Source organism: Zalophus californianus, chromosome 1, assembly GCF_009762305.2.
Source record: "Zalophus californianus isolate mZalCal1 chromosome 1, mZalCal1.pri.v2, whole genome shotgun sequence".
Classification (NCBI taxonomy): Eukaryota; Metazoa; Chordata; class Mammalia; order Carnivora; family Otariidae; genus Zalophus; species Zalophus californianus.
In genome coordinates, this window is record NC_045595.1 from 31,997,921 (window position 1) to 32,024,715 (window position 26,795).

Here is a 26,795-nt window from a genome sequence, read left to right on the forward strand (position 1 = left end):
GGGTGGAGCTGGGATGGGAACCGGGGCAGTCTGAGCCCAGAGCCAGGCCTCCTGAGCGGGACCGCCACCTGAAATTGCCTCTCAGCCATCGGGACCCTGCCTGGATCTGGCTGAAGGCACGGAGGGGGCCCGGGAGTGGTGGAAGTGGCTGCCTTTGGGAAGCCATGTCCTAAGCAGTGCTGCTTGGGCCAGAGAGAGGGAGCTGTCAGGCCCGGCTCCTTGCAAGTGAATGGATCACTGACACAGGGCAGTTCCCTGAGGTGCTTGTGGTGGGGCCTGGTGATGCCCCGGGCTGGCCTTCTCACCTCTTCAAACTCTGATCAGGACAAGGGCTGGAGAGACGGGCTCATCACGCCATGGAAGGAGGGGGGAGGGCAGCCAAAGGGCATGCTATGTGTGTGTGCAGTGGGTTTTCAGTGAGCAGGAGGAAAGGCAGAGACACATGAAGTTCCCATTCACCTCCAGAGATTCTGCTTTTGACTCGGTCCTAAGCGAATCCGAGAAAAAGATGCTTCATGAAACACTGAAGTGAGGGGACAAGTCTCTGAAGAAGAGAAGGCTTCTCATTGTGAAAAGCAACGTCTGATTTAAAAAGAAAGCCTACTCAATGGTGTGGTTATGAAAAGCCAAACTTACCCCAAGCCAGCAATTCTACTGGGTTCACAGGCTTCCAAAGAGAGACAACAAGATATCTGAGAGCATGCTCCTCTCCCTTCATCTCCTCTCTCCAGACAAGAGTCAGAATTCTTTATCTTTCTGTGCCTTACTCTCCTTTGGGGCATCTGGTGAAGCCCTTCCCAAAGGGAGTAAAATAAAATGTATCAGATTATAAGGGAAACCAGTTACCTTAAAATACATAGTTCTTAAAATTTTTCAATTTGATGTAGCAATTTATGTCCTTTTATGTTAGTATACATGGTACATATACCATACAACTTCCATATCTTGTATGTCATAGAGTATATGTTATATAGTTATATAGTTATAAATATAAGCTACATTACTATTTTGCTTTTTTTAGAGTGAGAGAGTAGGTGAGCAGGGAGAGGGGCGGAGGGAGGGAGGGAGGGAAGGAGAAAGAGAGAGAGAATCCCAAGCAGGCTCCACACAGGGCTCGATCCTAGGACCCTGAGATCAAGACCTGAGCTGAAATCAAGAGTCGGATGCCTACATGACTGAGCCACCCAGGCGCTCCTGTTAGTAAGTTTTAGATATTAGTTATAACTTATATAATTTAGTATATGTGGTGATAATGCACTTACTAGCATATGATTCACGAAGATCTAGCACCAAGTCTGGTAATACCATAATTTCTAAGCAGCCTAATTTCTAAGTAAATGATATTTCCAGATAACTTCCATGACTACTATGTGACATGAAGACATCTGGAATTTTTATTGAGGACAGAGTCACAGGTATTGCTAATGCTATTACCATGGTTTGTCGCCCTCATAATTGAGGGAAGTGCCGAAGTTCAAGTAGGGGTTGGTAGAAACAAAAATGTAAACTGTCTCCACCCAAGTTCAGGGGTGCTCTGAATTTTAATCAGGGGCAGCCAGGTTAAGAAAATGTGTTCTAGAAGGATGTCAGAATAAGGCCAAGGCTGAAATGGGGGGATCCAATGGCCGGTAGAAAGTAAACCTTTTAGAAGGGCATTTTTCTACCTCGGTGGGTCACTAATTATCACAAGTCAGCCTGACTATCCTTCTCATACTGAGCTGACTTTTCACCAAAAAAAAAAAAAAAAAGGCTCTGACAGCTCTCCTCAGCCCTCTCTTTACTTTTTGCTTCATTTTTAACCAGTCTTCAGAGCCATTTGTACCTGTAGCCTACTGCCAATTCCTCAGTTTTAATCCTCCCAGGTTAAGTCATAAGCCATTAGGAAACATATTAAAGCAAAAAAAGACTTTTGAAATCTTTTAAAAAGAGTAGCCCCTTCACAGCAACCGTTTAATTAAGGGAGGGTTATCTTAGCTACTCTCAAGAGTAGAGAGGAGTGAGTACGGAGAATAGTGGTGGACAGGGGGCTCCGGGCCCCTTTCAAATCCGTAACTCCAAGAGGTCAACCTCCTTTGCACGACCCCTGCCCCCTTATGGATAAAATAAAGATAATTCTTTAAAAGAAAGAAATCCAAAAACTTCCTATGCGGCAGTCACTATGCCAAATGGTTTGCCTTCCTTCTATCACTTTTTCCGCACTGGAAACCTGTTGAGAGGTATTCATATTCCCATGTTACAGATGAGGAAACTGAGGCACAGAGAAGCTAGGTAACATGACTAGGTTGACAGAGCCAGGTGGATGAGCAAACTGAGATTCCAGCTGGAGCCTATTAGCACCACAACCCCCTGGGGAGGGGGCACCTCTGCTGCTGGGATTTCTCAGGAATGCTGGGCACCTTTATTTCCTCCCATTTCAATTTGATAAGACTATGTAGGAGAAAGGGCTTTGCTGGCTGAGTGATGCCGTGTCAGGGATTTCATTCTTTATGGGTATCAGTCTGGGTACTTCCTTACTTTGCCACAACGGCATGCCCACCCTCCCAGTCTGTCCAGGCCTGCAGCTGTGGGGCTCAGGGGCAACATGCTACCACGAAGGACTGAAAGAATCCAACTCCCATGCATGCAGGCAGAAAAATCAACACCGACCAGTAGGACGTCCATACTGGGAATCTGGGCTCTTGAGGAAAACGTGCCCGGGCCTCTCATCTGGGCTTACTGTTTTTTGTTTTTTGTTTTTTTCTGGTCCACATAATGCTGGCTGGAATACAGGTTCATTCTGTACCCTAAGAGCACCTCTACTCACCTTTCTTCCTTCGAAGACTAGCAAGTATAAAACCTCCACTTATTTATTCCCTGGTTATTCAATTATTTCAAATGGACATCATTTTTGGTATCTGGTGTTTGTCTACCTGAGCAGCGTAGCACCAACACGCCTTCAGAGAGGGTCTTCTGTTACCATCTCCATCACCAAACTGCCTTGAAGCCAGAGACAAACATAAAGTAGGTTCCCTTTAACTTTCTCATGTCCTTGTTTCATGTCACTGGGCCAGGAGACTGTAGGCTGGAAAGGACTGCACTCATTCAGCCACTTATTCATGATACCAACTATGTATTGAGTACCCACACTGTGCCCACACTTTGCTGGGCCCCCGGGGATGCAATGATGAACCAGCACACGTGGGCCCAGAGCTTACAAACTTGGGACCAGGGGGCACATAGTGGGAGCAATGTTCTGAGGTGACATTTAAACTGAGAGCTAGAGGCTCCGTGGAGGAGCATCCCGGGCTGGGATAGACGGGAAAGAGCATTCCAAGCAGAGGAAGCCACATGTACAAGGACCAAGGGGAGAGCTGAAAAACCAAGTGGGGGCAAAGAGGAAAATAAGAAGAACCTTACCCACTGATGAGAGTGGAAACCAAAACAAACATTCTCAGGAAATAACGTGTCCTTAACTTGGTAAGTTCCCCCCCCACACACCCATGCCCCTGCAAGGCCACTCCTGGGTACCTGGCACCAGGATGCTCTTGCATGTTTATCCCAAAGAACAAAGGGAGAAGCAAACAAAAGCCTGTCGGGGAGACAGACTTGGGGCAAAACTCATAAGCAAAGCAAGGAGATAATAAACTCCTAATTCAAGAGAACGGTTACCTCTCTGTGGAGGGGGCTGGCGGGGGCGGGGGGGGGGGGGGCGCGGGCAGGGAGAGGATGGAATCAGAAAACATAATAACAAGGTTCTTTCTCCTAAAGCCAGGTGGCAGGCTCACAGGCATCCACTGTGTTGCTACTGTTTATGCCTTATACATATTTTATCAGTATGTTTGTATCTGCTCAATATTTCATAAGAACCACTACTCTGTATCTGAGTGCTGCGTGGAAAATCGATTAGTGGGGTGAAAAGGTGGAAGTGGGGAGAGCTGCCGGGGGCAAGGGCAGCTGCTGAGACAAGAAGGAACAGCGGCTGGGAGTAGAGCAGGGATATGGTAGAGACGGAGGAAACTGCTTCCAGGCACATTTAACCTGTGATTTTCAAACCAGGTTTGAGGTTTAATTCTAGAAACATTTCTGGAGGGTGTGATGGGAAAAATGAGCAAGGGGGGTTTTATTCGCTTATTTACTCAGTCCCTTGTTTTTTACAGATGTGTCAATCAAGACCCAGAGAGGAGATGAGACCAATCAGGGCAGCACCAAAATCACGAACACCCAGCCCTCTGCCTCCTTCCACCCAACCTTGCGACAGAACACTAACTCCCATTAGGATACGCTCGACATTCAGTACCGCACCGTGGGCATGATCAGTAGCAGAATGTTGACAGCATGTCGGTCCTTGTCCACAGTAGGGATGGCGTGTCTTACTCCCACAGAGACTCTATCAGGAGAAAACTATTTAATAACTCCCATCTCAGTACAGTGAAGTTAAATCCAATCTAGTGGTTTTGCAAAAACTTGAGGCTGGCAAATCAAAGTAATGAATACAAATGGCATTCCGGGTTATGTTTATTTTACCACAATAAAAAAGAAGGTTTTAATTGGCATTCCAAAGAGTTTGTTGAACTTAAATGCTTAGCCATTGAAAATTAGTCTTCTACCCCCATACACACTGATAGCTACATCTTCAAAAACCAACTTTTTTCCTTCTAACAATATTTATGTAATTGAAATGTGTATTCCCTTTGATTCAGTGATTCCACTTCTAGAAATGTATCCTATAGATATTTTCATGCATAAAGGCAATGATGATCCATAGATAAGAATGTCTACTCAAGCAACATTTGCAACAACCAGAAATTTTAAATATCCTAAATGATCATCAGTGAAGATCTGGTAAAAATAAATTATGGTACAGCTATATAATGGGATTTTACAGTCTTTTTTTTTTTTTAAAGAATATTTATGTAACTGATACTAAAAGCTCTCCAAGATCTACTTTTGAATGACAAAGAGGAAGTAGCTATGGTGTGCCACCATCTGTGTTAAAAAACAAACAAAAGTTATGTACACATACACACATGTATATTCATAAGGGCATATGCCTAATATATATGCATTCCTATATATATGATACGCATCAAGGAAGGACATCCAACTAATTCAAAATACATAATTTTATGATATAATTTTTACTGTATTTCAGGGCATGTGGGGCCATAGTAGGCACATAAATTTTCTTGAATGAATAAATTCCCTACATGCTTTTTATAAATCAACTTCCCGGTGTGTTTTATAAATCAAACTTGACCCCAAAATGTCATCCAATTTTTTCTCAGACATTTTTTTTATTACCAATTTAACACTGTTCTCAGGTAATTTAGGAAAGCTGGTGAGGAAGAACCATCCAAAAAGCAACTCCAGCTTCGAGTCTTTCACACAAACCTATCCTGCAATAAAACCAACAAGGCAGACTTTCCAGCAAGCAAAGTTTTTGAATGGTGATTATTTAATTAAGAGGTTAAAAAGGCACATGCCGTTTTCTGTTCACACAAAGGCGATAAGGTTTCACCCCTTGCCCACACTCACACACAGTAGCACTGCGGCATACTTCTCCATGTATGTAATGTGAACCCAAGCTTTCTGCCTAGTCTGCTGGTAAAATGATAGGGGCTATCAAAGGGATTAATCGTATCCCTTCATTCTATACCCTTTAATCCTAAAATAAGCAGTTCTAAATGCATTCCACAACAGCATATGTACTTTTTCAGAGGGTGAAATCAGTGCTCCATGATGACATTCCTGAAGTGTTCCAGGTTATTCCTCGATAGATAATGGTGGAGATGCACAGAGAGGTTGAACTATAGGGGGAAAAAAGTACTCTTGCTTCAGTACTTATTATAACCATGTATAATTGAATTTACTCTAGTAACTTACAAAAACTCAAGGTTTCACATGAAGTCATCCCTACCTCAGAACAATGTATCCTGGAATAGCACACTTGCCCTTAGCAAGCACTCCCGAAATTAAAAAAAAAAAAAAAAAAAAAAAAAAGATTTTGGATCCTCCATCATTGAGAACATAGTGCCTACCTTATTGCTGGAAATGACAGTTCTAAATCTGTCCAAGTAGTCAAAACTAATTCTTGACCCTGGGACAGAGGCTAATATAATAGAGCCTTTTATCCAACACAACCAACATCTGTAGTCCAGTTGGAATGAAATTATGCTGTGGTTGTCTGAAAATCCAAAATAATAGTGGCTTAAACAAGATAGAAACAAATTTCTCCCTCATGTAAATACAGTCTGGAGTTATGCAATCCAAGGCTACTATGGAGTCTCTATGGTCACCAGGAACTCAGGCAATGCTGGTCTTGTTCTGCATTCCTCCACACAGGGCTTCCACCTCATGGTCCAATTGAGCTGCTCAAGCTCCAACTGTCACATCCACATTCCAGTGGGCAAGAAGCAGGGGTACACGCTTTCTTTTGAAAGGTACTTCTGAGAGGCTGTAGTTACCATTTTAACTTATATGCCTTTGAGTGGAACTTAGTCAAACAGCAACCCCTAGGAGTAAAAAGGGCTGGACATACCGTTTTAATTCTCAGGCTATCTGCCAGACAGTATTTTACAGGTTATATCCCTAAGGAAGAAGTAGATGATGGCTGTGGGGACAACTAGCAGTGTCTGAGGAATCACAAAATAATGATACATACATATCTTAATTTTTTTTCTTGAAATATATAGCCATACATTCATGTCTAGGGAGAGAGGAGATTTTGCATATGGGTTTACGGAACAGAATGCCGTTTATGTCATGCACAAAAGAAACCTATAATCCTCTTCTTCAATTTCAGCTTGGTTGTTTTAGAGGCATGTCATAATGTAAAGATGCTCCAACAAATCTAGGTCCTTTTACCATCTCTGCCTCATTCCCAGTGTTTTAGAATCATTTTGTCCAAAACCTAATTCGACTGGGTTGTTTTTAGTATTCATTACTGGGTTATTTCCAAGAACTGAGCTTCGTTTTCATAGAAATACCAGCTCTTATTCCTGTTCACATCTTTACTTCATAGATTTATGAAGTTCACATACATACCGACAGTCCCAAGGATAACAGGCATGAAGAGATTTAGGAACGAACAAATTGACTCCTGGTAATATACAAATCTACAAGACAACTGTAGGGATCAGAGACTAGCAGCGTCCTGAAAAAAGACCTATTAACTGGACGTTTCATTGAGAGAATGGAGATCTTTGGTTTATCCAGCAAGGGGATTGAATGAAGAACTCCCCTCTAGTTTCTTCTTGCCAAAATCTCCTCAGTTGGCTATTTCAGCAAGAAAGCCCTAGTAATGCTATCATCATGTGTTAATGATGACAGAGCCCTTCCTGATTCATCTATCTGCCTCAATCTCAAGATGAGGGAAACTGAGGCCCAGAGGAGTTCAGTAAGTTTCCAAGCATCAGAGGTGTGCTTTGCACTTTCCAAAGGCATTTGCTGCTTGCAACACTTTGCGTTACTTCTCAGTGGGTGAGAACGCCATTGGCTTTGGGGCAGGATTACTGTCCCTGTGATGGCACAGAGTCCCAGGCTAAAGAACGTTTAACAACCCTGTCTCCAGCCCACTAAGTGCAGCCCTTCCAAGTCACTGTGACAAGAACACAGAAATGCAGTCATGAGTGGCCAGATGCCCACATCCCTAGACGGAGACGTGATATTTTGTTGTAGTTTTATAACTGTTTTCCTGTTGTCTCCTGAATCACACAATCACAGCCTATGGATCTTGCTTATACCCACAGACAATGCCAAATCCTAAGGAATCTTAAGAGCTCTTTTAATCTTCTCGACAGAAGTGAACAAAGCTTAGCTCAGACACGAGAGTATGCATACTATTTTAATAATTCCTAGGAAAGCAGATGCTATAGTTCTTGGAACACAAACTTCACTGTTCTACACAAATCTGTTTTCTAATAGCTATTTATCCCGGACTCAAGTAAACAAAAACATGAGAAATGCTAATGTAATTAAGAAAACAAATAATGCCTTTTCATACATCTGCCTGATGAGATCCTTTGTTCAGTTTTCTATTGAGTCATTTCATATTTTTCTCATTAGTTAGAGCTGTTTCCACATTTTGAAAAATTAGGTCTCTTTATATCACGCATTACCAATAATTTTCTCAATTTGTCTTTTGAAAATTTTGAAGTTATTCATGTGAAGATAATCTTCCTTTATGACTTCTGAGCTCTAGGTCATCCATTCATTTATTCATTCATTCAACAAATTCTATCGGGATTTTTGCCATGCACCAGGTATTTTTCTGAGAGTTGGGGAATTAAACAAACAAACAAAAAAGACATGGAACAAAAGATTCTTATGAAGTTGAAATTCTTGTGTGGACTACAGTAACTAAATCTAGTGCAGATCAAAATCCAGATAATCCATTAAAAATGTAATGTCAGATCGTGAAAAGGGCTCCGGAAAAAAACTAAGAGAGCCAGGGAAAAGGGAAGGGCTGGAGCACTATTTAGAATGGTTAGGAAATGCTGCTCTAAGGAAACACTGGAGAAGAGGCCTGGAGGGAAGCAAAGCAACAAACTGTGTGGACATCTTGGGGGTGGGGTGGGGGGAGGGGGTATGCCAGCATGGGCAAATGCCCTGAGGTGGAAATATGCCTACTGTGTTTAGGGACCAGTAAGGGACCAGTATGGCAAAAGGGTATGGAGTGGGGGGCAGAAAAAGAGAAATTATTTGAATTTAGATATGTCTTTTACTTTCCAAATTTGTAAAAGCATTCGTCCAAAAGAAAATTTAATTTTTTTTTAATGTTTTGGATCTCTCTCTCCTTATTGCAAATGGAAAATTGCTTGTCCTAGCACCATTTGTTAAATCTTAGCCCACTGCTTTTACAGGTCACCTCTCTTGTACACCACTGTGCACAGAGACTCGGATCTAGTTTTGGAGGCGTCCTGGTCTGCCTCAAGGATCACTTCCTGCTCCAGCACCACATTATTTCATTTCTGTAGCCTTATGATGTATTTTACTATCTGGTGGGGCTAGAACCTCCTAAATCTTAAGTCATCTTCGCTGACATCAGACCTTGGCTGGTTCTACTTTCCAACCAATGAAAGAGCTTGAAAGTTACTTTAGTAAATTCCATGGCCCCTAGGTGATAGGAAGGAGGAGGAATCCAAGATTATACTAATGCTCAAGTGGGGGTGGGGACCCTCTCTCCAACCTAAACTCCTAGCCCTCAATATCAACACCAATCACTTAACAGTAATCTAAACTGCTTCATGATAAGAAAGCTCATTGACTGCTAATGTGGACAGTCATTTAAATCATGTTTATCTGTTCTCTCCATGTGACATTAAGTCCTGGAGGGCGGGGCTATAATGGATCTCAAACTATATTCTCTGGACCACCACTAGCACCAGCAGCACCTAATTTATTAAGTGGAAATTAAGCACTAACTGAGAGCTAATGAATTGTAAACTCTGAACAGGAAGGGCGTAGCCCCACCACTGTTTGGATCCCTCTGGAGCTGGGCAAATAATATGGTGCTCAAAAGCCCACACCACAGTCAGAGTCCTAAGATCTAACCTTGGTGTCAATAAAACTAATTGGGTGACCTTGGGGAAGTAACTTAAACTTGCAGCATCCAGGTCTCGTCTTGAAACCAATGTGAATCATGGTGTCTATCTCATAAAGGGTTTCAAAGAATTAAATCTAAGAATATAAGAAACGTGCTTAGAATAGAATAGCCCTTGCCCATTGTAAATGGTCATGATAACTAATATGATAGTGATAATGAGGAAAATCTTCATTTGCTTTCATTTTATTTCAGTTAATTTATTATGAAAAGCCGACGTCCATTCATGCTGAATTTAACAGAACAGAAATCAGGGAATGGGGAAGTATAATTAATGTTAGACTTTTTCTGACTGTGTTTACAGAGAAGTGATAGGAGCTGGGGAGTGGAGTAGGTTAGCCATGGCAGGACTTTGTAGAGATGGGACCGATCTCCAGGATTATGAAGAATTTTCTAAGGGAGCCCATTTTTCTCCCCTTTGAAAGTCGATCAATTATATAACCTAGACATTAATTAAAAGCCCCAGGGCCAATAGTTCTTCCCACAAATAACTGTCTACACACTATCAGTTCATTTCGTATACATCTCCCTGGCAAAGCCCAACAAAAGCTACAAGAAGATGGATGAACTTCATAGGGTGACCCTGCGGGTCAACTGATTCAGACTGAATTCATCAATACGGACAGCAAATTCCATCCACTAATAGCAGTTTGCACAATCCCCGCCTGTTGCAAGCATTTAGCTGCACCTAGAAAAGACAAAAGGCGGGTTCCCCACAAAGGTGCCCCAAAGTCAATACTCAGCCCTCCAGCGCCACTGTACTTTTATAGATACCATGTTTAAAAAGCCCTAGTTCGGGTGCACTGCTGAAGAATATGAAATAGTATATGCTTCCTCACCATGATTATTATTATAATGGGTTGAACAGGCCAAAAGATAGATCCACCTGGAATCTCTAAATTTGATTTTATTTTGGAAAGGGGTCTTTGCAGATGTAACGAAGTTAAGGACCTTGAAATGAGATCGTCCTGGATGAGGGCGGGCCCAAATCCAATGGCAAGGCCTTCTGAGAACAAAAGGAAACACCCTGTGATGATAGAAGCAGAAATGGGAGTGACATCTACAAGCCAAAAATGCCAAGGGCTGCCAAGAGCCACCGGAAGCTAAGATGGAGGCGCAGAGTGGATTTCCCCCCAAGAGCCTCCTAAGAGAACCCACGCTCCTGACGCCTTGATCTTGGACTTCTAGCCTTCAGAACTCCCAAAGAATAAATTTCTGTTATCTGAAGTCACCCAGTTTGTACTCATTTACATAATAATACAATTATGTAAAACTCCCTATTAAAACCCTAGGAGGACACCACACCCTAATGCTGAGAGGACTCCTTTTTGGGTCATGGAGTTGCACTATTTTTTTTTTTTCCCTAAAGAAATCATTTGACTTTGTTGAATTTTCCAAATTGTCTACACGGCACATTTATTGTCCAACAATTTGATCAAAATTAATTTAAAATATGAAATAAACCTGCTTTAAAATGCTGTTATCACCAGGATTTTTTTAAAGTAAAAACCAGAATTTTCCAAAAATCCCTAGCAATTGGATATATCTACGAAACCGTTCTACCTTCCAGAACCCAGGAAAACCTATGTATGTATCCTTCCCTGTGGCTTCAAATACTCCTGGACCCAAGATGATGGAGATGTTCCTGTCATCAATTGCCTCCAAATCTGGGGCTTCATGAAGCTGAGAGGAGACTGTCATTACAACGTCCCAACAACTCAGTAAGTCACTGGAGAAGCTCCAAAGGCCAAGTCATCAAGGATGCAAATGACAGGCGCGTGCTCCTGGATGCCTGATTGTGGAACAAAAGACTTTGAGAAATTATATTACCAGAGTAATTTCATAATATCGTTGAAGAAAACACCTGCATTCTTCTAATAAGCCCCCTGGAGGCCTAATTCCTCAGCACTCGTGCGGAAGACCCACTCTGGATGTTACGTGTACACTTAATGAGCCAGTTTTTAAGAATTGTGAAAGCAGTTTCTGCATCACCAAGTAGTTTACCAAACATAAAATCAAATAACGCTCTCATTAAATGCCTTCAAGCTGTCAAATGTGTTTGTGTCTGCTTTGCAACGTGGTGTCAGAATCTGTGAAGCATTGGGGAACATAAGTTCAAAAGCACAGGTCCAAAGATGGGAGATCCTGTTTATTTTTAGCTTATCGACTCAAGCTGGGTGCAGAAGGGATGCTCTGTAAACTCCCTCCCCTGACCTCTTCTGCAGAGGTTTCCTCTAGGAAACATCCAAATGGCATTCTGCGGACTCCCAGACTCCCGCCTTTCACAGGCTCCCCACCATAGCCCAATTTAACACCAAACCTGTCAGCAAGCTGAATGGAGCCCCCTTCAATGTATGCAGATCTGACGGGGAAACTGCAAGTAGCCAGTTTCTCACCTTCCAGGCACCCTAAGCCCTCTGACTTTGTAGGATTTTCACCTTAAAGCCCCCATCCACAAACCCACTAGCCCAGGGTTCTTCAGACATTCTGTTCAGTATAGACAACAGTCCCAATCTCATGCCCAGACCACTGAGAATATGACTGTTTTTCCCAAGGTACTGTTTCTTTTTTTTGTTTTTAATTTTATTTTATTATGTTATGTTAATCACCATACATGACATCATTAGTTTTTGAAGTAGTGATCCATGATTCATTATGTGCATATAACGCCCAGTGCTCCATGCAGTACATGCCCTCTTTAATACCCATCACCGGGCTAACACATCCCTCCACTTCCCTCCCCTCTAGAACCCTCGGTTTGTTTCTGAGTCCATAGTCTCTCATGTTTCGTCCCTCCCTCCGATACCTCCCCCTTCATTTTTCCCTTCCTACTATTTTTTTTTTTTTTTTACATATAATGTATTATTTGTTTCAGAGGTACAGGTCTGTGATTCATCAGTCTTATGGTACAGTTTTATATTTAGACAAGGAGACTCAAAAATGCCAGAGCTAAACATGTTGTCTTGGTTAGAACACTTGTGATCTTGAGCCCCTAAGACCTGGTTTCAAATCTTGACACCACTACTTCTTACCTGTGTGACCTAAGGCATTGTTACCTAACCTCCCTGGGTCTCAGTTTTCTCCTGTTTACAAAGTAGAAGATAAAATACATGCCTCAGAAAATTGTTCTAAGGGAGTCATGGGCTACAGCATGAAAAAAGCCAACCACACAGCAGACCCTCAACAATGTGAGCTCCTTCCAAAGAGCATCTCCCAGACAGGGAGGATTTAGCTACTTAGATGTCCTGCTCAGTGCACTTGTCCCTGCCAAGTGGCAACTTTATTCTGTTCTGCCATTCTTATCTCCTTCCAGTCATGCATAATCACTCACTTGCTTCTTCAAATTAGTAGCACAAAATTAGATGTCTACAGCAGCCAGCCCGAAATGTAAATGAGTGAGGCAGGCCAAGTATAACACAATAGGGAATGGTGGGGACTATGGAAAAGTTGAACACATGTGTCCCTATCAGAAAGTAAGGGAGGAATACAAGCCCAGAATTGCTGGAAATTCTTTACTCCAAAGAAAACCCCAAACCTGATTTCTTACACGAAACATCAAATGTTGGCAACTACTTAAAATTTTAAATCTGGTACCATGGCAACAAAACATAGGTACAGGCTAGATCTTATCTCAGGAGTTTTCAGGGTAGGATCTTGGGGTTCAAATATTGTATCAATATCCTTGTTTTTCATGCCTTAGAAAAGGGAGTTTCTCCTTAATGATCATGTAAGTCCAAGTGTTTGGTGTGGCACACAACCCCAAAACCCGATACTTAATTAAGCAGGCTTGAGTAACATGGATTAAGTATTGCCTTGATGATGAGTGGCTTTCATCTTGGACATGAATTTTCATGGTCCGGTTGGTGGATACAAGGCACAAAAAAGGTCCCTTTTTATATACTGACCCCGAGGCAAAATTTACATGTTGTCTTTTTGTTACGGTTTGCAAACCGTTTTTAACAAATACCATATGCACACTTCATTTAAGCAAATAGACTGTGAGGGTATAAGGTCCAATTCTAAACTCCACTTCATCTGAAGTATATTTGTCTGCAGGTAAGTGTGTGAGGTGAATCTGCTCTTCCATCTGGAATACTCATTCCTTTAGAACCTGAACTCCCACATGGTTGGGGGGCGGGGCGGGGGGGGCTTGGAGACTCCATCTCTTCTGACTGAAGTTCATAGAACTAGGATCATCACAGCCATTTAACAAACGAAGCGGGCGGGATTTGTTCTCTGTCACTGAATCTCCAATTTCCAGGGCCATAAACCCATACCTTTCTACTCCTTTTTTTTTTTTTTTAAAGATTTATTTATTAGAGAGAGAGAGAGAGAAAGAAGGGTGGGGGAAGACTGTGACGGGGGGGAGGGATAAAGCAAGAGAACCTTCAAGCAGATTCCCCACTGAGCACAGAGCCCAATGAGGAGCTCGATTTCACAGCCCGTGAGATCATGCTATGAGCTGAAACCAAGAGTCAGATGCTTAACCAACTGAGCCCCAGGCACTCCCGCCTTCCTACTCCTTACCCAATTCTGCTCTCCATCTTTCTTTTGACCACAAACCTACGGGGCTTACGTTACACACCCCACACAATGTTCCATGCTCTATCCCATGCAATCCTCCTGACAACTTCATAATAATAATATCATTCCCATTTTTCAGATGAGAAAACCAAGGAAGGCTCAGAAAGGTTAAGTCACGTTTTCAAGGATTCTTAGCTAGTAAAAGGCAGAACCAAAACTACAATACCAGCAAAATGTCTTCAAAGCCTGTCCCTTTAACCACTCAGCCTTAGTGTTCCCACATAAGCCCTTATCCACTTCATAGAAGTTTTTATGACACTGCCTCAAAGTATACATTTCTCCCCAGAGATCACCCCCCATGGCTCTCCCATACACAACGCAGGTAGAATCCTTTTGATCTCCAAATGTTCAATGCTCTGGGAATCATTCCCTCTAGGGAATGCTCCCTCTGTCCCACAGGGAATTCCCTCTGGGGTTCTCATTAAGGGCAGAGTTAAAGGATAACCTTACAGCTTTTTGAACCAAGAGACCACAAAATAACACATTTATGAGATTCCCCCTCATCCCACCAACCTTAAACAACAGAAGCAGAAGGATGAATGACAACCTTTCAACAGAATGTGAGTACCACTTTCCAGATTAAAGACAAATAAAATGTATTTTGAAAAAAAAAAAAGATGACTGACATCAGCGCTCTGTGTTTTCTCACTATTCATCGGGTACAAATGGTCACTCAGGGTGATTAAACAAGGATTAATTACAAGGTTGCTTTACCAGCTGAGATGTTTCAAAGTTTCAGCCTGAAGAACACATAAATATACGCACATTTTTTCAATGGCAGGGGTGGAATTTGGCACCATCTATTTGGAGGACAATTTGACAAGAGCTCCACGTAGCCCTGTTGTAGCATAAGAAAAGCTATCATCATACAGTATATAATCAGGAACGATGGAAAACAACCAAAGTGGCCATGAGCAGACAATTTTCAATTCACTGATCACCCATACACTGGATTCTAAAAGCTAATAAATGTATTAGGTTCGATTTTTTTTGCTCTTTATATAATGGCATGCAAAGATGTCCAAAAAATTTCTAATTCTTAAAGTATGCTACAAAAGACCATATACAATGTATATTTTCTCTAAAATCTTATGAACAAATAATAATTTGAATGAATCTGAGGAAATAATAACCAAGCCATACGCAATAGATCTCGAGATGTCTAGCTGTGGGGTCCGCAGACTTTCAGCACAGGGCCACGTGGTCAACTCTTTCAGTTTCCTGGACCACAAGGGCTGTCTCAGCTACCAGATTCTGCTATTGCAAAAGCCACCAGAGAGGATACTAAAGGAAGGGGCATGGCTGTGTCCCATTAAAACTCTATTTATGGACTTAAAATGTAAATTTTATACAATTTTTATGTGCCATAAAATGTTATTCTTCTTTTGATTTTTTTCCCCCAATCACTTAAAAATAGGAAAACTATTCTTGGCTAGTAGGCTATACAAAATCAGGTAGCAGCCTGATTTTGTCCCACTGGCTGTGGTTTGCTGACCCCTGCTCTCAGAGGTGTAATTAAGGGTTTTCTTCTGTGTGCTGTGTAAGTTTTATATGTGTATGTGTGGGAAGGTGTGTGATTTTAAAGTACTTTATAATAGCCACGCCTTATTTCAAAATCAGAGATAATAATACGGACATACTGGGATGAACTAACAGCTTCCTTCACAAGAAACATCCTACGAAGGTGCTGAAGTTTCCATCAAGCATATTATCAAATGCCAGGGACCTAAAGTGAGCCAAACAGCAAGCTTCTGAGCTGCTAAGGATCCTTCCCTACTTTGAAGATTCCAGGCATGCGTCTTGGGTGCACACACACCCCATCTCCTTTCACCCCCACCCTTTTCTTGGCCCTTCAACTGACCGAGACAGTGTTTTTCCTCCCCAAGCAAAATAATCGGTGGGAACCCATTTCTTAGCCAAATTACAATCCACTAAAGGGGGGGAAATCGGAGGGAGAGACAAACCATGAGAGACTATGGACTCTGAGAAACAATCTGAGGGTTCTAGAGGGAAGGGGGGGTGGGGGGATGGATTAGCCCAGTGATGGGTATTAAGGAGGGCGTGTACTGCATGGAGCACCGGGTGTTATACAAAAACAATGAATCATGGATCACTATACACTACATCAAAAACTAATGATGTATGGAGACTAACATAATAAGATAAAAATTAAAAAAAAAAAATCCACTAAAGGAAACCAGGCCAGCATCTCCCCAGATCATCACCCGAGTCATCAATCAACACAACTGCCAGGGCAACTAAGATGCTTTTCGAGGCAGTCTTGGCTGACCCAGTGAGCGCTGCCTCTGGGGTGGCTGAGTGGGGCCAAAGCAATCTGCTTGGAAAGGCCTCTGGTTGTGGCTGTCCGGAGACAAACCGTTCTGCCTAACTAAAACCACCTCACAAAACTACCACTGGTCTGAGTTTTCCACATCAGCTGCTCTTCAAAGTGCAACTCCAGGAGGCTTATTCTAAAAGCCTGTCTTTTAATACTCAAGTCGAATCTACATTTATCAGCAAAGCTGAAACGTTAAAGGGATTACAAGGAGCTTAGAATCCACTGGCGGTGCATTGATCTGGTCTTGCAAGCCTCATCTCCACATGCCCTTTAGAAATGGCTTTGGTCTATCCCCTGGTTCTTTGGTTGTCTTTGATTTCTGTACCAATCTCATCCAGGTTGAAGGGGAGGTTTCCTCTGGTTCTAATTCCAAAAGGTTCTCACACTCCTTTCTTCTAAAACCAAGTAAAGCTACTTGCATATTCCCCTACAGAGTGGTACAGACCAGTGATTGGCAAACATTTTCTGTAAACGGCGAGACAGTAAATGTTTTTGGCTTTGTAGGCCAAATGATCTCTGTTGCAAATACTGAACTCTATCACTATAGCAAGAAAACAGCCATAGAGAGTATGCAAACAAATGCACTTGACTTTGTTCAGATAGCTATTTATGGGCACTGAAATTTGAATTTCATATAATTTTCCTAGGTCGTGAAATATCCCTAATTTTTTTTCCAACCATTTTTTTAAAGATTTTATTTATTTATTCATGACAGACACACACACAGAGAGACAGAGAGAGAGAGAGAGAGAGAGAGAGAGAGAGAGAGAGAAAGCAGAGGGAGAAGCAGGCTCCCAAGGAGCAGGGAGCCCGATACGGGACTCGATCCCAGGACCCTGGGATCATGACCTGAGCCGAAGGCAGACACTTAACCCTCTGAGCCACCCAGGCGCCCCCAACCATTTTTTTTTAAAGATTTTATTTATTTATTTTAGAGAGAGAGAAAGAGAGAGAGCAGGGTGAGGAGCAGAAGAAGAGGGACAAGCAGACTCTGCACCGAGCACAGAGCCTGATGCGGGGCTCCATCTCATGACCCTGAGATCATGACCTGAGGGGCAACCAAGAGTCGGACACTCAAACCGACTGAGCCACCCAGGCTCCCCATTTTTTTTTCCAACCATTAAAAAAAATGTTAAAACCATGTATGTCTTATAAGTCATACAAAACAGGTAAAGGGTCAGATTTGGCCAGCAAGACTTAATTTGCCGACCCCGGGTCCAGACTGTTGCTATTCAAAGTGAGTTCCCTGGACCAGCAGCATCAGCATCACCTGGGAGCTTCCTAGAAACGCAGAATCTTAGGCTGATGCCTCAATCCTGTTCAGTCGGAATCTGCATTTGAATAAGATGCCTTGGGAATTCACATGCCAGCCAAGTTTGAAAAGTCCTGGTCCAGACACAGAATTCTGCAGTCAGACAAGGCTGGAATACCATCCACTGGCTGGCTATAGAATCTAGGCAAATTGTTTGACCCCAAGAGACTCAGTTTCCTTATCTATTAAAACAGGTAAAAATAACTGCGCCATCTCCAAGGACCGCTGTCAGGGCAAGACAAGAAAGAGATAGAACGCTTGCCTGACATTGTCAGAGCTTTCAAAATGGTAGCTACTACTACAGAAGCGTACTGTTTTTAAGGTCATTGAGAGAGGAGCATGCTTATTCAGGGTTTACAAACTCCAATCACTTCCAGTATGGGACAGGTTGCCTAAATATTTGAAGAGGCCCTTCAGTGCAACTGGAATGTCAGAGACAACGGCAAGCCAAGGTCACATCCACCTGAAGAAAAACCACTCATAGGCTGCCAAGGTAGCAAAGGAAGCTCCTTGCTACCACATCGTTGCATTTTCAAAGAGAAGCTGGAAACCTGGATTTTAATGTTATAAAAAGCCCTCTTACTTAACACACTGTGCAGACCAAAGAAAATCCACCTGCAGGCTGGATGTGACCAGAGAGCCCTCTGCCTTACAACAGAGAGATAACAAGAGGCAGTAAGTCACCAGAAAATGAACCGGGGTCTTAGAGCTAAATTCTGGCTCATTCTCCCTAGTCAGGAGACCTGGGACAGATTATTTAACAATTCGGAGCCTCAGTTTCCTCATCAGGGAAATCCCCACATCTACCTTGGAGAGTTTGGTGAGGACGAACTAGAAATGTATATAATAGTGGAGGTACAGCTCGGGACAGGGTAAGCGCCCATCCTTGTCATGGCTGATGTTTTGGCATTATTATTACTGTTTTTATTCATCGAGCCTTGGCATTTGCAGGGCAAATCTTCCCTGCAAAAATGGCTATTTTTCTCTCCCTGCTCAAACTGGTTGCAAACAAGCAGCTCAATTAACCCCCACTGAGCATGCTGTCTCGTAGTACACGGAGAGCTTAGTTATTAATGATTTTGTTCTGGCCGCAGTCCATGAAGATGCCTTAATATTCCTCTTAATGAAACTTCCCTCTGGTGCCCGGCCACTGCGGGGTTGGCTCTAGGCTGCTTTGAGGTGCTGCTTCTTTGTGGCCAGGTCACCTGCAGGCAACAGTGCTTACTTTTGCTCTCCACCTGCCCTAGATCAGGTGGAGAGCACTGCGCTTGACAACAGTGAGCCCTCCTAGGGGTTTTTTTTTTTTTTTTTTCTTTAGAAACCCTACAAATCCGCACATTTGCCACCTACAGGTGTGGATGATAACAGAAACGGGGAAAGAGTATTGTAACTCAGGGAAATCCCCACGAACTCTAAGAGCCTTCCACGGGACCTTTGGCATTTTTCCTCACACGGAGGAAGCCCCAAAGTACAGAGAACAATCCGGCATCCAAAGGGCTAGGTGTTAGAACTCCCCATTTCTCTCTCTTTAAGGAGCACACCAATCAGCTGGGGATCTTGTTAAAAGCTCAGACTCTGGTTCAGTAAGTCCAGGGCAGGGCCTGTGATTTTGCATTTCTAGCAAGCTCCCAGGAGATGGTGATAACAGCTGGTTCCCGCCCCAGGTTTGAATCAACAGGGTTCCTCCTCCTGCACTTGCTTCATCTAGGTCCCTGCTCAAATGTCACCTCCTCTGAGAGTCCCTTCCTGACCACCTTATCTAAAATGTAATTATTTGTTGAATGAGGGCAGGAATCCTGTCTGGTGTGTTCTTTGCTATATCCCCAGCACCAGCAGAGAGCCAGGCACGAAACACGCACTCAAATATTTGTTCAGTAGAGAGATCCCACTTTGACAACGGAGGGAAATGAAACTCAGGGAGCCCAAGCCATTTGCTGAAGGTCACACAGCTTGTCAAAGCCAGAGCAAGACAGCGGGGCCAGCTCCAACCGGACTTCAAAGCCTTAGCTCCCTCCACTACACCAGAGGAGGAAGCAAAGTTTGTTTACAACACGTTTCCTCCCCTAGAACGTTCCTGCATCCAGTACCTTTGAGCTGGATGCAGGGCCTCCATTCTGTTCTACTTTGGGGAGGTGCCTGCTGGTGGGCAGTGGATCGGAGAGGACCAGTGTGGAAGCAGAGATGCGAGAGGAGAGGCCACGCGGTAATGTTTAGGGTGCCTTGGTACTCTGGGGTAAGGGAAATTCTCTTTGGGTCAGACCCAAAGGAGCCTTTCAGCCTCCGTCAGGCCAGCCTTTTGCTCCTCTTGGGGCACAACGGTCTCTCCCAGGGGTTCACAGCCTCCCCAGTCAGAGGAGTGGAAAGTGAGCACACTGTGGGCTCCAAACTGCCAAAAAAGAACATTGTGCTGTCCCCCAGGAATAGCTGTCCCTCTTCTCCAAAAGGTCACCAGAAAATACACCCATGGGGAAAAAGGAGGGAGCAAAAGCAAGGAGCTGTTTCCTTTCCAGCAATGGGCGGAAATACCATAAAAACCCCATTCATGGAGCCCCAGTGAAGCCTTTCTGCTGTCAATGGGGAAACTGCTTCTGCATGAAAACCCGTCTCAGCCTCATGAAAGGGTCTCTCTCCAAAAGAAAGGCTCCCTCATGGGCTGAAAAGACAACACTTGTTTTCCCCGTCACAAAAATCAACTGGATTAAAACGGCTGAAGGTTCTCCAAGAAACTGTGGTCATGAATGTCTACCGTAACCTGGACACCCAGCAGCCTCAAACGGGCTACTGAGGCCTCCTCCCAAGCAGCAGTTGAGAGGAAGCTAAAAATAATTACCAAACGTAGCCACTAGTTACCGTAAGCCTGATCCTGGGCAAACAATGGGTTTTCCATATCTCATTTAACCCCTCCAGTCATGCTGTGAGCTGAGTACCATGATTATTCCCACCTGATGGTTGGGGAACCAAGAACTAGGGAGACCAAGTGACTCACTGGAGGCCAGAGGTCACACAGAAGAAAGGAGGCGCGTCAGGCCACAACCCCACACTGCACACCACCCCACAGACCTCTGGTCAGAAGGTGACCCCAAGGCTCCTGAGGAGGGGAGGAGCTGGGAAAGCACTCTCCTCTTCTTGACTCTGCCTTTCCTACCCCCATGAGAGCACCAGAGAGATGGGAAAGGAAGCCAGCAGTCCTGCCATACTGGATTGGGTTTACAAAGTCACACTCCTATACCCATTCCATGGATCACCTACTTTCACATTTGGGATGCGCAAGGGGCCAGCTCAGACCACACCTATTTGGGCTACAAAACCGGCAGTGATGGGTGCCTCTTTCTGCCCATTACATATTTATAAGGTCGCCTGGCCTTGCCTCTGACACAGAAGTTATTAAATGCTTGGGAGCCATAAGGGCTGCGCTCAGCGCCTTGAAACAAAGCAAAGAGGCTACCAGACCCGTCAGAGGCAGGAACAAAAGCATTTCATTTCTGAAGGAGCCGGCTGGGAGTTTCCTTGGAACTGGGTGACCAGCACACATTACCATTTGGGAGAAAGTAGAGAAGCACACACAGAGGGGTAAAATAAAATCAAAGCAGGCTTTCCCCTCCTTGTGCCCAGAAACCGCCCCTTCAAAGGGCCATATGAGTGGTGGGGAAAAGGGAAAGATGCACTCATCAAAGAGAGAACACTTTAGGATGTCGTCTCCGACATTCTCCTGTCACTGGTTCTTCCTTTTCATGAAGTCGCCAAGAAGGATCCGCCTCATCTTACATCATCAAACTGAGAGTCTGCAAGGCTGCACCCCAACTTTTTCCAATCAGAGCCCCAGCAGCCACATGCAACGGGAGGGCACCCCGATGCCGCATCTCCCAAACATAATCATTCCAATCCAGGCTGGGGCTGCCTGGAAGTCAACAGTCACGGCCCATTAATAAGAAACATCTGGCCACCGAAGAGGGTTGACACAGTGCAGGCGGGCAGTAGTGGATTTGTGGGTGGGACCCAGAGCTACAGGGGCTGAACTGGAAAACACCAGCTAGTCTGGGGTATCCTCCACACGCTGCGCCGCGCTGTGGCCCTTGGAGACACTGCCATGCCCAAGTTGAGCCGTTTGGGGCTGAGCAACTTAGATACACAGAGTGTGGGTAGGAGGGACTCAAAACTCTCCCATCAGGGAAATGCAGCCTGAGCCCAGCTCTCCTGCATCCCCCAGTGTCTGGCCACCACTTCCACCTTTCAATATTTGTAGCAGATGTAGCCCCAGTCTTAAAGGAACAGCCTTTGCATTCTTTCCATGTGACTTATAAGTGAGATTTACAAAAGGAGATAAATATAGGCGTTTGTGTGTGTGTGTGTATAGACATATGTTTCCCCACTCCCCACCCCCTAATTGTTATGCCTTTAGGAATCGGATTTAACGCATCCTACCTCCATTTATGCAAGGCGAACCCGGGGCACTGGTCACCACAGGCGTTACATGGCTGGCCTCTCTCTATCCGCCCCAGTCCAGTCAACTTCAAAACAAAAAGACAACACAACCATGTTTCCACCACGGGGGCTCCCTCCAAAGCCCCACTGGCGTCCCAGGCAGAATGACCTGCCCCTCCCACCCCACCGTATCAAATTTGCCTCCAACGTTCCTCTCCGTTGTGGGGATGCGGGGCGGGGTGCTGCCGGCGCCCCAGGGGTGGTCTCCCTCGTGGGGAAGGGTGTGTGGACCCGGGCTGGCTACCCTCTGGCGTGGGCACCAAGCCACCAAGAAATGGTCATGGCTGGGGCTTTGTCTCCCCCAGACACCTTGGTCACGGGTTTCTAAGAAACAAAAGCAAGACCTTTCTGTTCCCCTGGGTCCCTGAGAAGCGACCATCGCTCATTCGCCTTGAGCCATGCCGGTGCTCCCGGGAAGGGGGCAGCACAAGACACCCCAAAACACAGCCCAAAGTCAAGTCCGCGGCTAGAGCTACAAGAGGCTGGACGGTGGAGCTTAGATACTGTGATTCCGACCTGCCTTACGGGAAAAGGCGAGGGAGGGGTCTTTCCCGGGCGCCCCCACACTATGACACACAGGGCCACCGCTCTGGGTCTCGCTCTCGCCCAGACTGGGTTTCCGGACTTAACCCTTTCGGCGCCTTCCAGCGCTCCCGCGCGCCCCGGACACGCCCCTGCCCTCGGGGCCGGCTTACCTGGGGCCACAGGTGCGCGGCCGCCGCGCGGAGGGAAGCTGGGCAGGGGCGCTCGCGGAGGCCCGGGGGTTGGGGGGACCCAGAGATCGGCCCTGCTCAGGTGGGGGATACTCACCGAGCGGCTGGAGAGTCTTTTCCGGGAGCTCCGGCTGAACATGGCCGGGCACCTCCTGCACGCAGCGCCGTCGGTCGGTCGGTCCGCACCGCGGCCGGGAGGGCGGGTCGCCTGGGCGGGCACGCTCGGCGGCCCGTGGCCTGGTTGTCTCCGCCTCGCAGCCCCGGGCTCGCTCCGGAGCGCACGCCTCCCCCGCCTCCCTTGCTGGTGCCTCTCGCTCTCCCGCCCGCAGGTCCCTCCCTCTCTCCCGGCATCCCCCCCGCCTCCCCGGGTTCGCCCCGCGGGCCGCGGGCTCTTCCCATCCCTCCCCCGCACCGGCTGCGCCTACTCTCTCCCTTCCCCGGCTTCCCCGCCCGCCGGCCGCCGCCACCTCGCTCCCGCACCTGGGCCCGCCCACAAGGGCTCGTCCCTCACCCCAGGCGAAGTTCGGGCAGGGACCATTTGAAGGCCCCCTGTTGCTTTGGCCTGGGTAGCGGCTGGAGGTGGAGGGATGAGGGGTTAAGTTTTTTTTAAATGAAGGTAGAATTCACATACAGTAAAATTCCCCCCTTGTGGTGCACAATTCTACCAGTTTTGACAAATTCACACAGACCTGTTAACAGCCAGCACAATCAAGAACAGTCCCATCGTCCTCCAAAATGGACTGTTTTAAAAAGTTTTGTGACATGGGGCGCCCGGGTGGCTCAGTTGGTTAAGCGACTGCCTTCGGCTCAGGTCATGATCCCAGGCTCCTGAGATCGAGTCCCGCATCAGGCTCCCTGCTCAGCAGGGAGTCTGCTTCTCCCTCCGACCCTACCCCCTCTCATGCTTTCTCTATCTCATTCTCTCTCGCAAATAAATAAATAAAATATTTAAAAAAAAAGTTTTGTGACATGCCTGGAATGCGTTCACTCCTGGTAGATGAGGAGAAGAAGGACGACAGATGCCCCCACCCGCCCAGCGCCTGGAATACAGCACAGTAACTGTTGAACCCTTGCAGGGCAAGCTTTGACGCACCCCCTCCCCCCACCACGCGCCCATGCTTTTCCCACCACTTGGTAGCTGGTGATCTTCCCAAAGCAACTGACTTTGTGATTCTGTCTCCTTATCGAATAAAAAAAAGATACAACAAGAGTCCTAATCTCACAATGTTGTTGAGAGAGCTGAGTGGGCAGCACAGGTTAGAGTTGTTATAGATGTTATAACAGGCACAGACTAAGGGCTCATTAGAGATTAGCTGTCAAAGAAAAAAAAAGTTTGCAAGTCTGAGCAGTATAGGCCCTGGTGTCCACTTCCCATTGATGTTTCCGCTGAAATACCACCTCCCCTGAGAAAACTTCCCTGACCCCCTATTGTAACATCTCACACACAGACACTCCCTCATACCACCCATGGCATACACTGAAATGATCTTGTTTACTTATTTGCCCTCACCCACCCTTGTTCACTTTAGTGGCTCTAGGGTCTCTAACAGCACCTGCACAATGTGAGGACTCCATAAATGTCAAATGTCTTGTCATTGTCAAAAAGGTATTTCTCTGGGCTTAGGCACTGAGGCTGAGAGCTGAAAAGCTGTGTGCTTGGGCTAATAGCAAATTAGTGGCAAGGCCAGTCTATCTATACCCCAAACGCAAAAGAACGGGGACGTGACCCAGCTTAGATACTTGCTGTCTATCAGTGTTTGCTGATGATCATCAATGCCTAGAGAGTAAGGTTTGATTTGAGTTCCAGGCCAGAACAAGGGTGAGGAAAGTGCAGAGTGAAATTTACAGGCGGCCCAAAAAACTCAGTAACTGAGATAAATAATACTTTTATGCACTATTTTAAAGAATCGTAATTGATGCAACAAAGTCAACATTTTAAATGAAGACCAGATCCTACTCTGTACTTACCCGTCCCTCCTTCACTCACCTCACCATAATCCTTGCTCTGAAAAAAATACTCCAACACTTAGGGACCTAAAGGGTAGACTCCTTTATATTGCTTTTATGTATTTACCCAACACCCCCCCCCCCCAGCACCAGTAGATGGTACACTTGCAGAGAGTAAATGCCATGGCTCATTCATCTCTTTATTTGCACAGGCCTAGCACAGGCTCTGGCTCATTTCAAATGCTTGACAAATGTTTGTTAAATGACTAAAGGGAAGGCAGTAGCTTTGGTAGAGGTGGGGGGCAGGGGTGGGAGCAATTAAAACCCCAGGTGAATAATCAGTACAGGTGCAGAAGGCTCACCTGGCCTTCTCAGCAGGGCGACTGCATTCCCTGCTCCATGCTGCACTGTGCATGGCCTTCTAACTGACAGGTGTGGGTCGGGAGGACCATGTTCTCGCTGTGGATATTGCCTGCTTGTATTTTAATTATGAAAACTGTTGGCGAAGGTCAGGAACAAAACCAATGCATTACAAGTTTCTAACAGACGGAAAAACGTATCCTGAGGAAGCAGCACCTTCTTCAAATTCCCTGGAAGGAAGTACAAGGGCAGGGGGCAATCGTCTTGCCTCTGGATAGACGTGGCTGGTGAAGGATGTAACAGTAATTATGCCCTTGGGGAAAGTGGTGTGGGTGATCTGGGCATTTCACTTTTGTTTCTTGGTTAAAGAGGAGAGGCCAAGAAGATGTAAGGGGTCTCCACATGTTGTCTGATCGAGCCACATGCATGGGGTCCAATTTCACCTCCTAAACAGAGCACCAAGGGCTTCCCCTGACATCGGCCATAAAAAACACCCCTGACATCAGCTGGGCGTCCAGCTCTTGATTTCGCTCTGGTCATGACCTCAGGTTTTGAGATCAAACCCCAAGTCACGTGCTCTTTCTCTCTCTCAAATAAAGTCTTAAAATAAAAAATCCTGGAATTAATGTAACATTGTATGTTAATCATACTTCAACTTTTTTTTTAAAAGCAGTAAAACTAAAAATTTTTTTAAATTTTTTTTAAAAAGATTTTATTTATTTATCTGATAGAGACACAGCAAGAGAGGGAACACAAGCAGAGGGAGTGGGAGAGGGAGAAGCGGGCTTCCTGCTGAGCAGGGAGCCTGATGTGGGGCTTGATCCGAGGACCCTGGGACCATGACCTGAGCTGAAGGCAGACGCTTAACGACTGAGACACCCAGCGCCCCTAAAAAAAAATTTTAAATCACCCCCTGCTGGATGAGTCCCCCTTGGCTTATCTTCTCTGAACAGGAGGCTGTTCTCCATGGGCTTACTTACACCTGAGGCTCACGTTTGAGAAGCAGTGTCTTACTTCTCTAGTCAACAAGCATTTTATCTTGCTTAGGAAGATAAAGTTTGGTAACTCGGGAAGGAAAACTCAATTTCACTGTCAGCTGTAGGTGAACAGTAGACAATTTATTTTGCTTTATATCGCTGCATTTACCCTCCATAGACCTCTTTGATGTGTGCTCTTTCCTCATCTCTCAAGGCAGTGCAATTACTCATGGAACCTGGAGAAATCCTCATACATGATTACTGACATGGAAAACGCCTTTGCTATCATACAAAGTTTGGAAAACAAAACCAGTAGAGGCTGTCTGGCTTTAATTCGTCTTAAAATAGGCATCAAGAGACTGGAAAGAGACACACAAAATAAGTTTTTTTATTTTTGCCTTTTAAATTTATTTCCTGTAATGAACATATGCTCATTTTTATAATCAGAAATGTAAAATTATTTATCTGAATGGAAAATTGTGCCCTTGTTGCCTGAGGTCTT

The 26,795-nt window shown here is 45.1% G+C and overlaps 1 protein-coding gene across 2 annotated transcripts in view; it reads right to left on the reverse strand.

The window, feature by feature from the left end:
- Positions 1-23,209, reverse strand: part of PRICKLE2 (prickle planar cell polarity protein 2) — a 315,074-nt gene extending 291,865 nt beyond the window's left edge. The window contains exons 1-2 of one of the 2 annotated variants that reach the window (XM_027585020.2): positions 23,107-23,209; positions 22,237-22,322 (exon numbers count right to left, since the gene is read on the reverse strand). In XM_027585020.2, coding sequence (XP_027440821.1) covers positions 22,237-22,322; positions 23,107-23,148 — 128 coding nt within the window. In that variant the 5' untranslated portion in view covers positions 23,149-23,209. Of the gene's footprint in view, positions 1-22,236; positions 22,323-22,640; positions 22,683-23,106 lie in introns of those variants that run through there. The other variant, XM_027585021.2, reaches the window with a different exon arrangement.
- Positions 23,210-26,795: the final 3,586 nt, after the last annotated feature.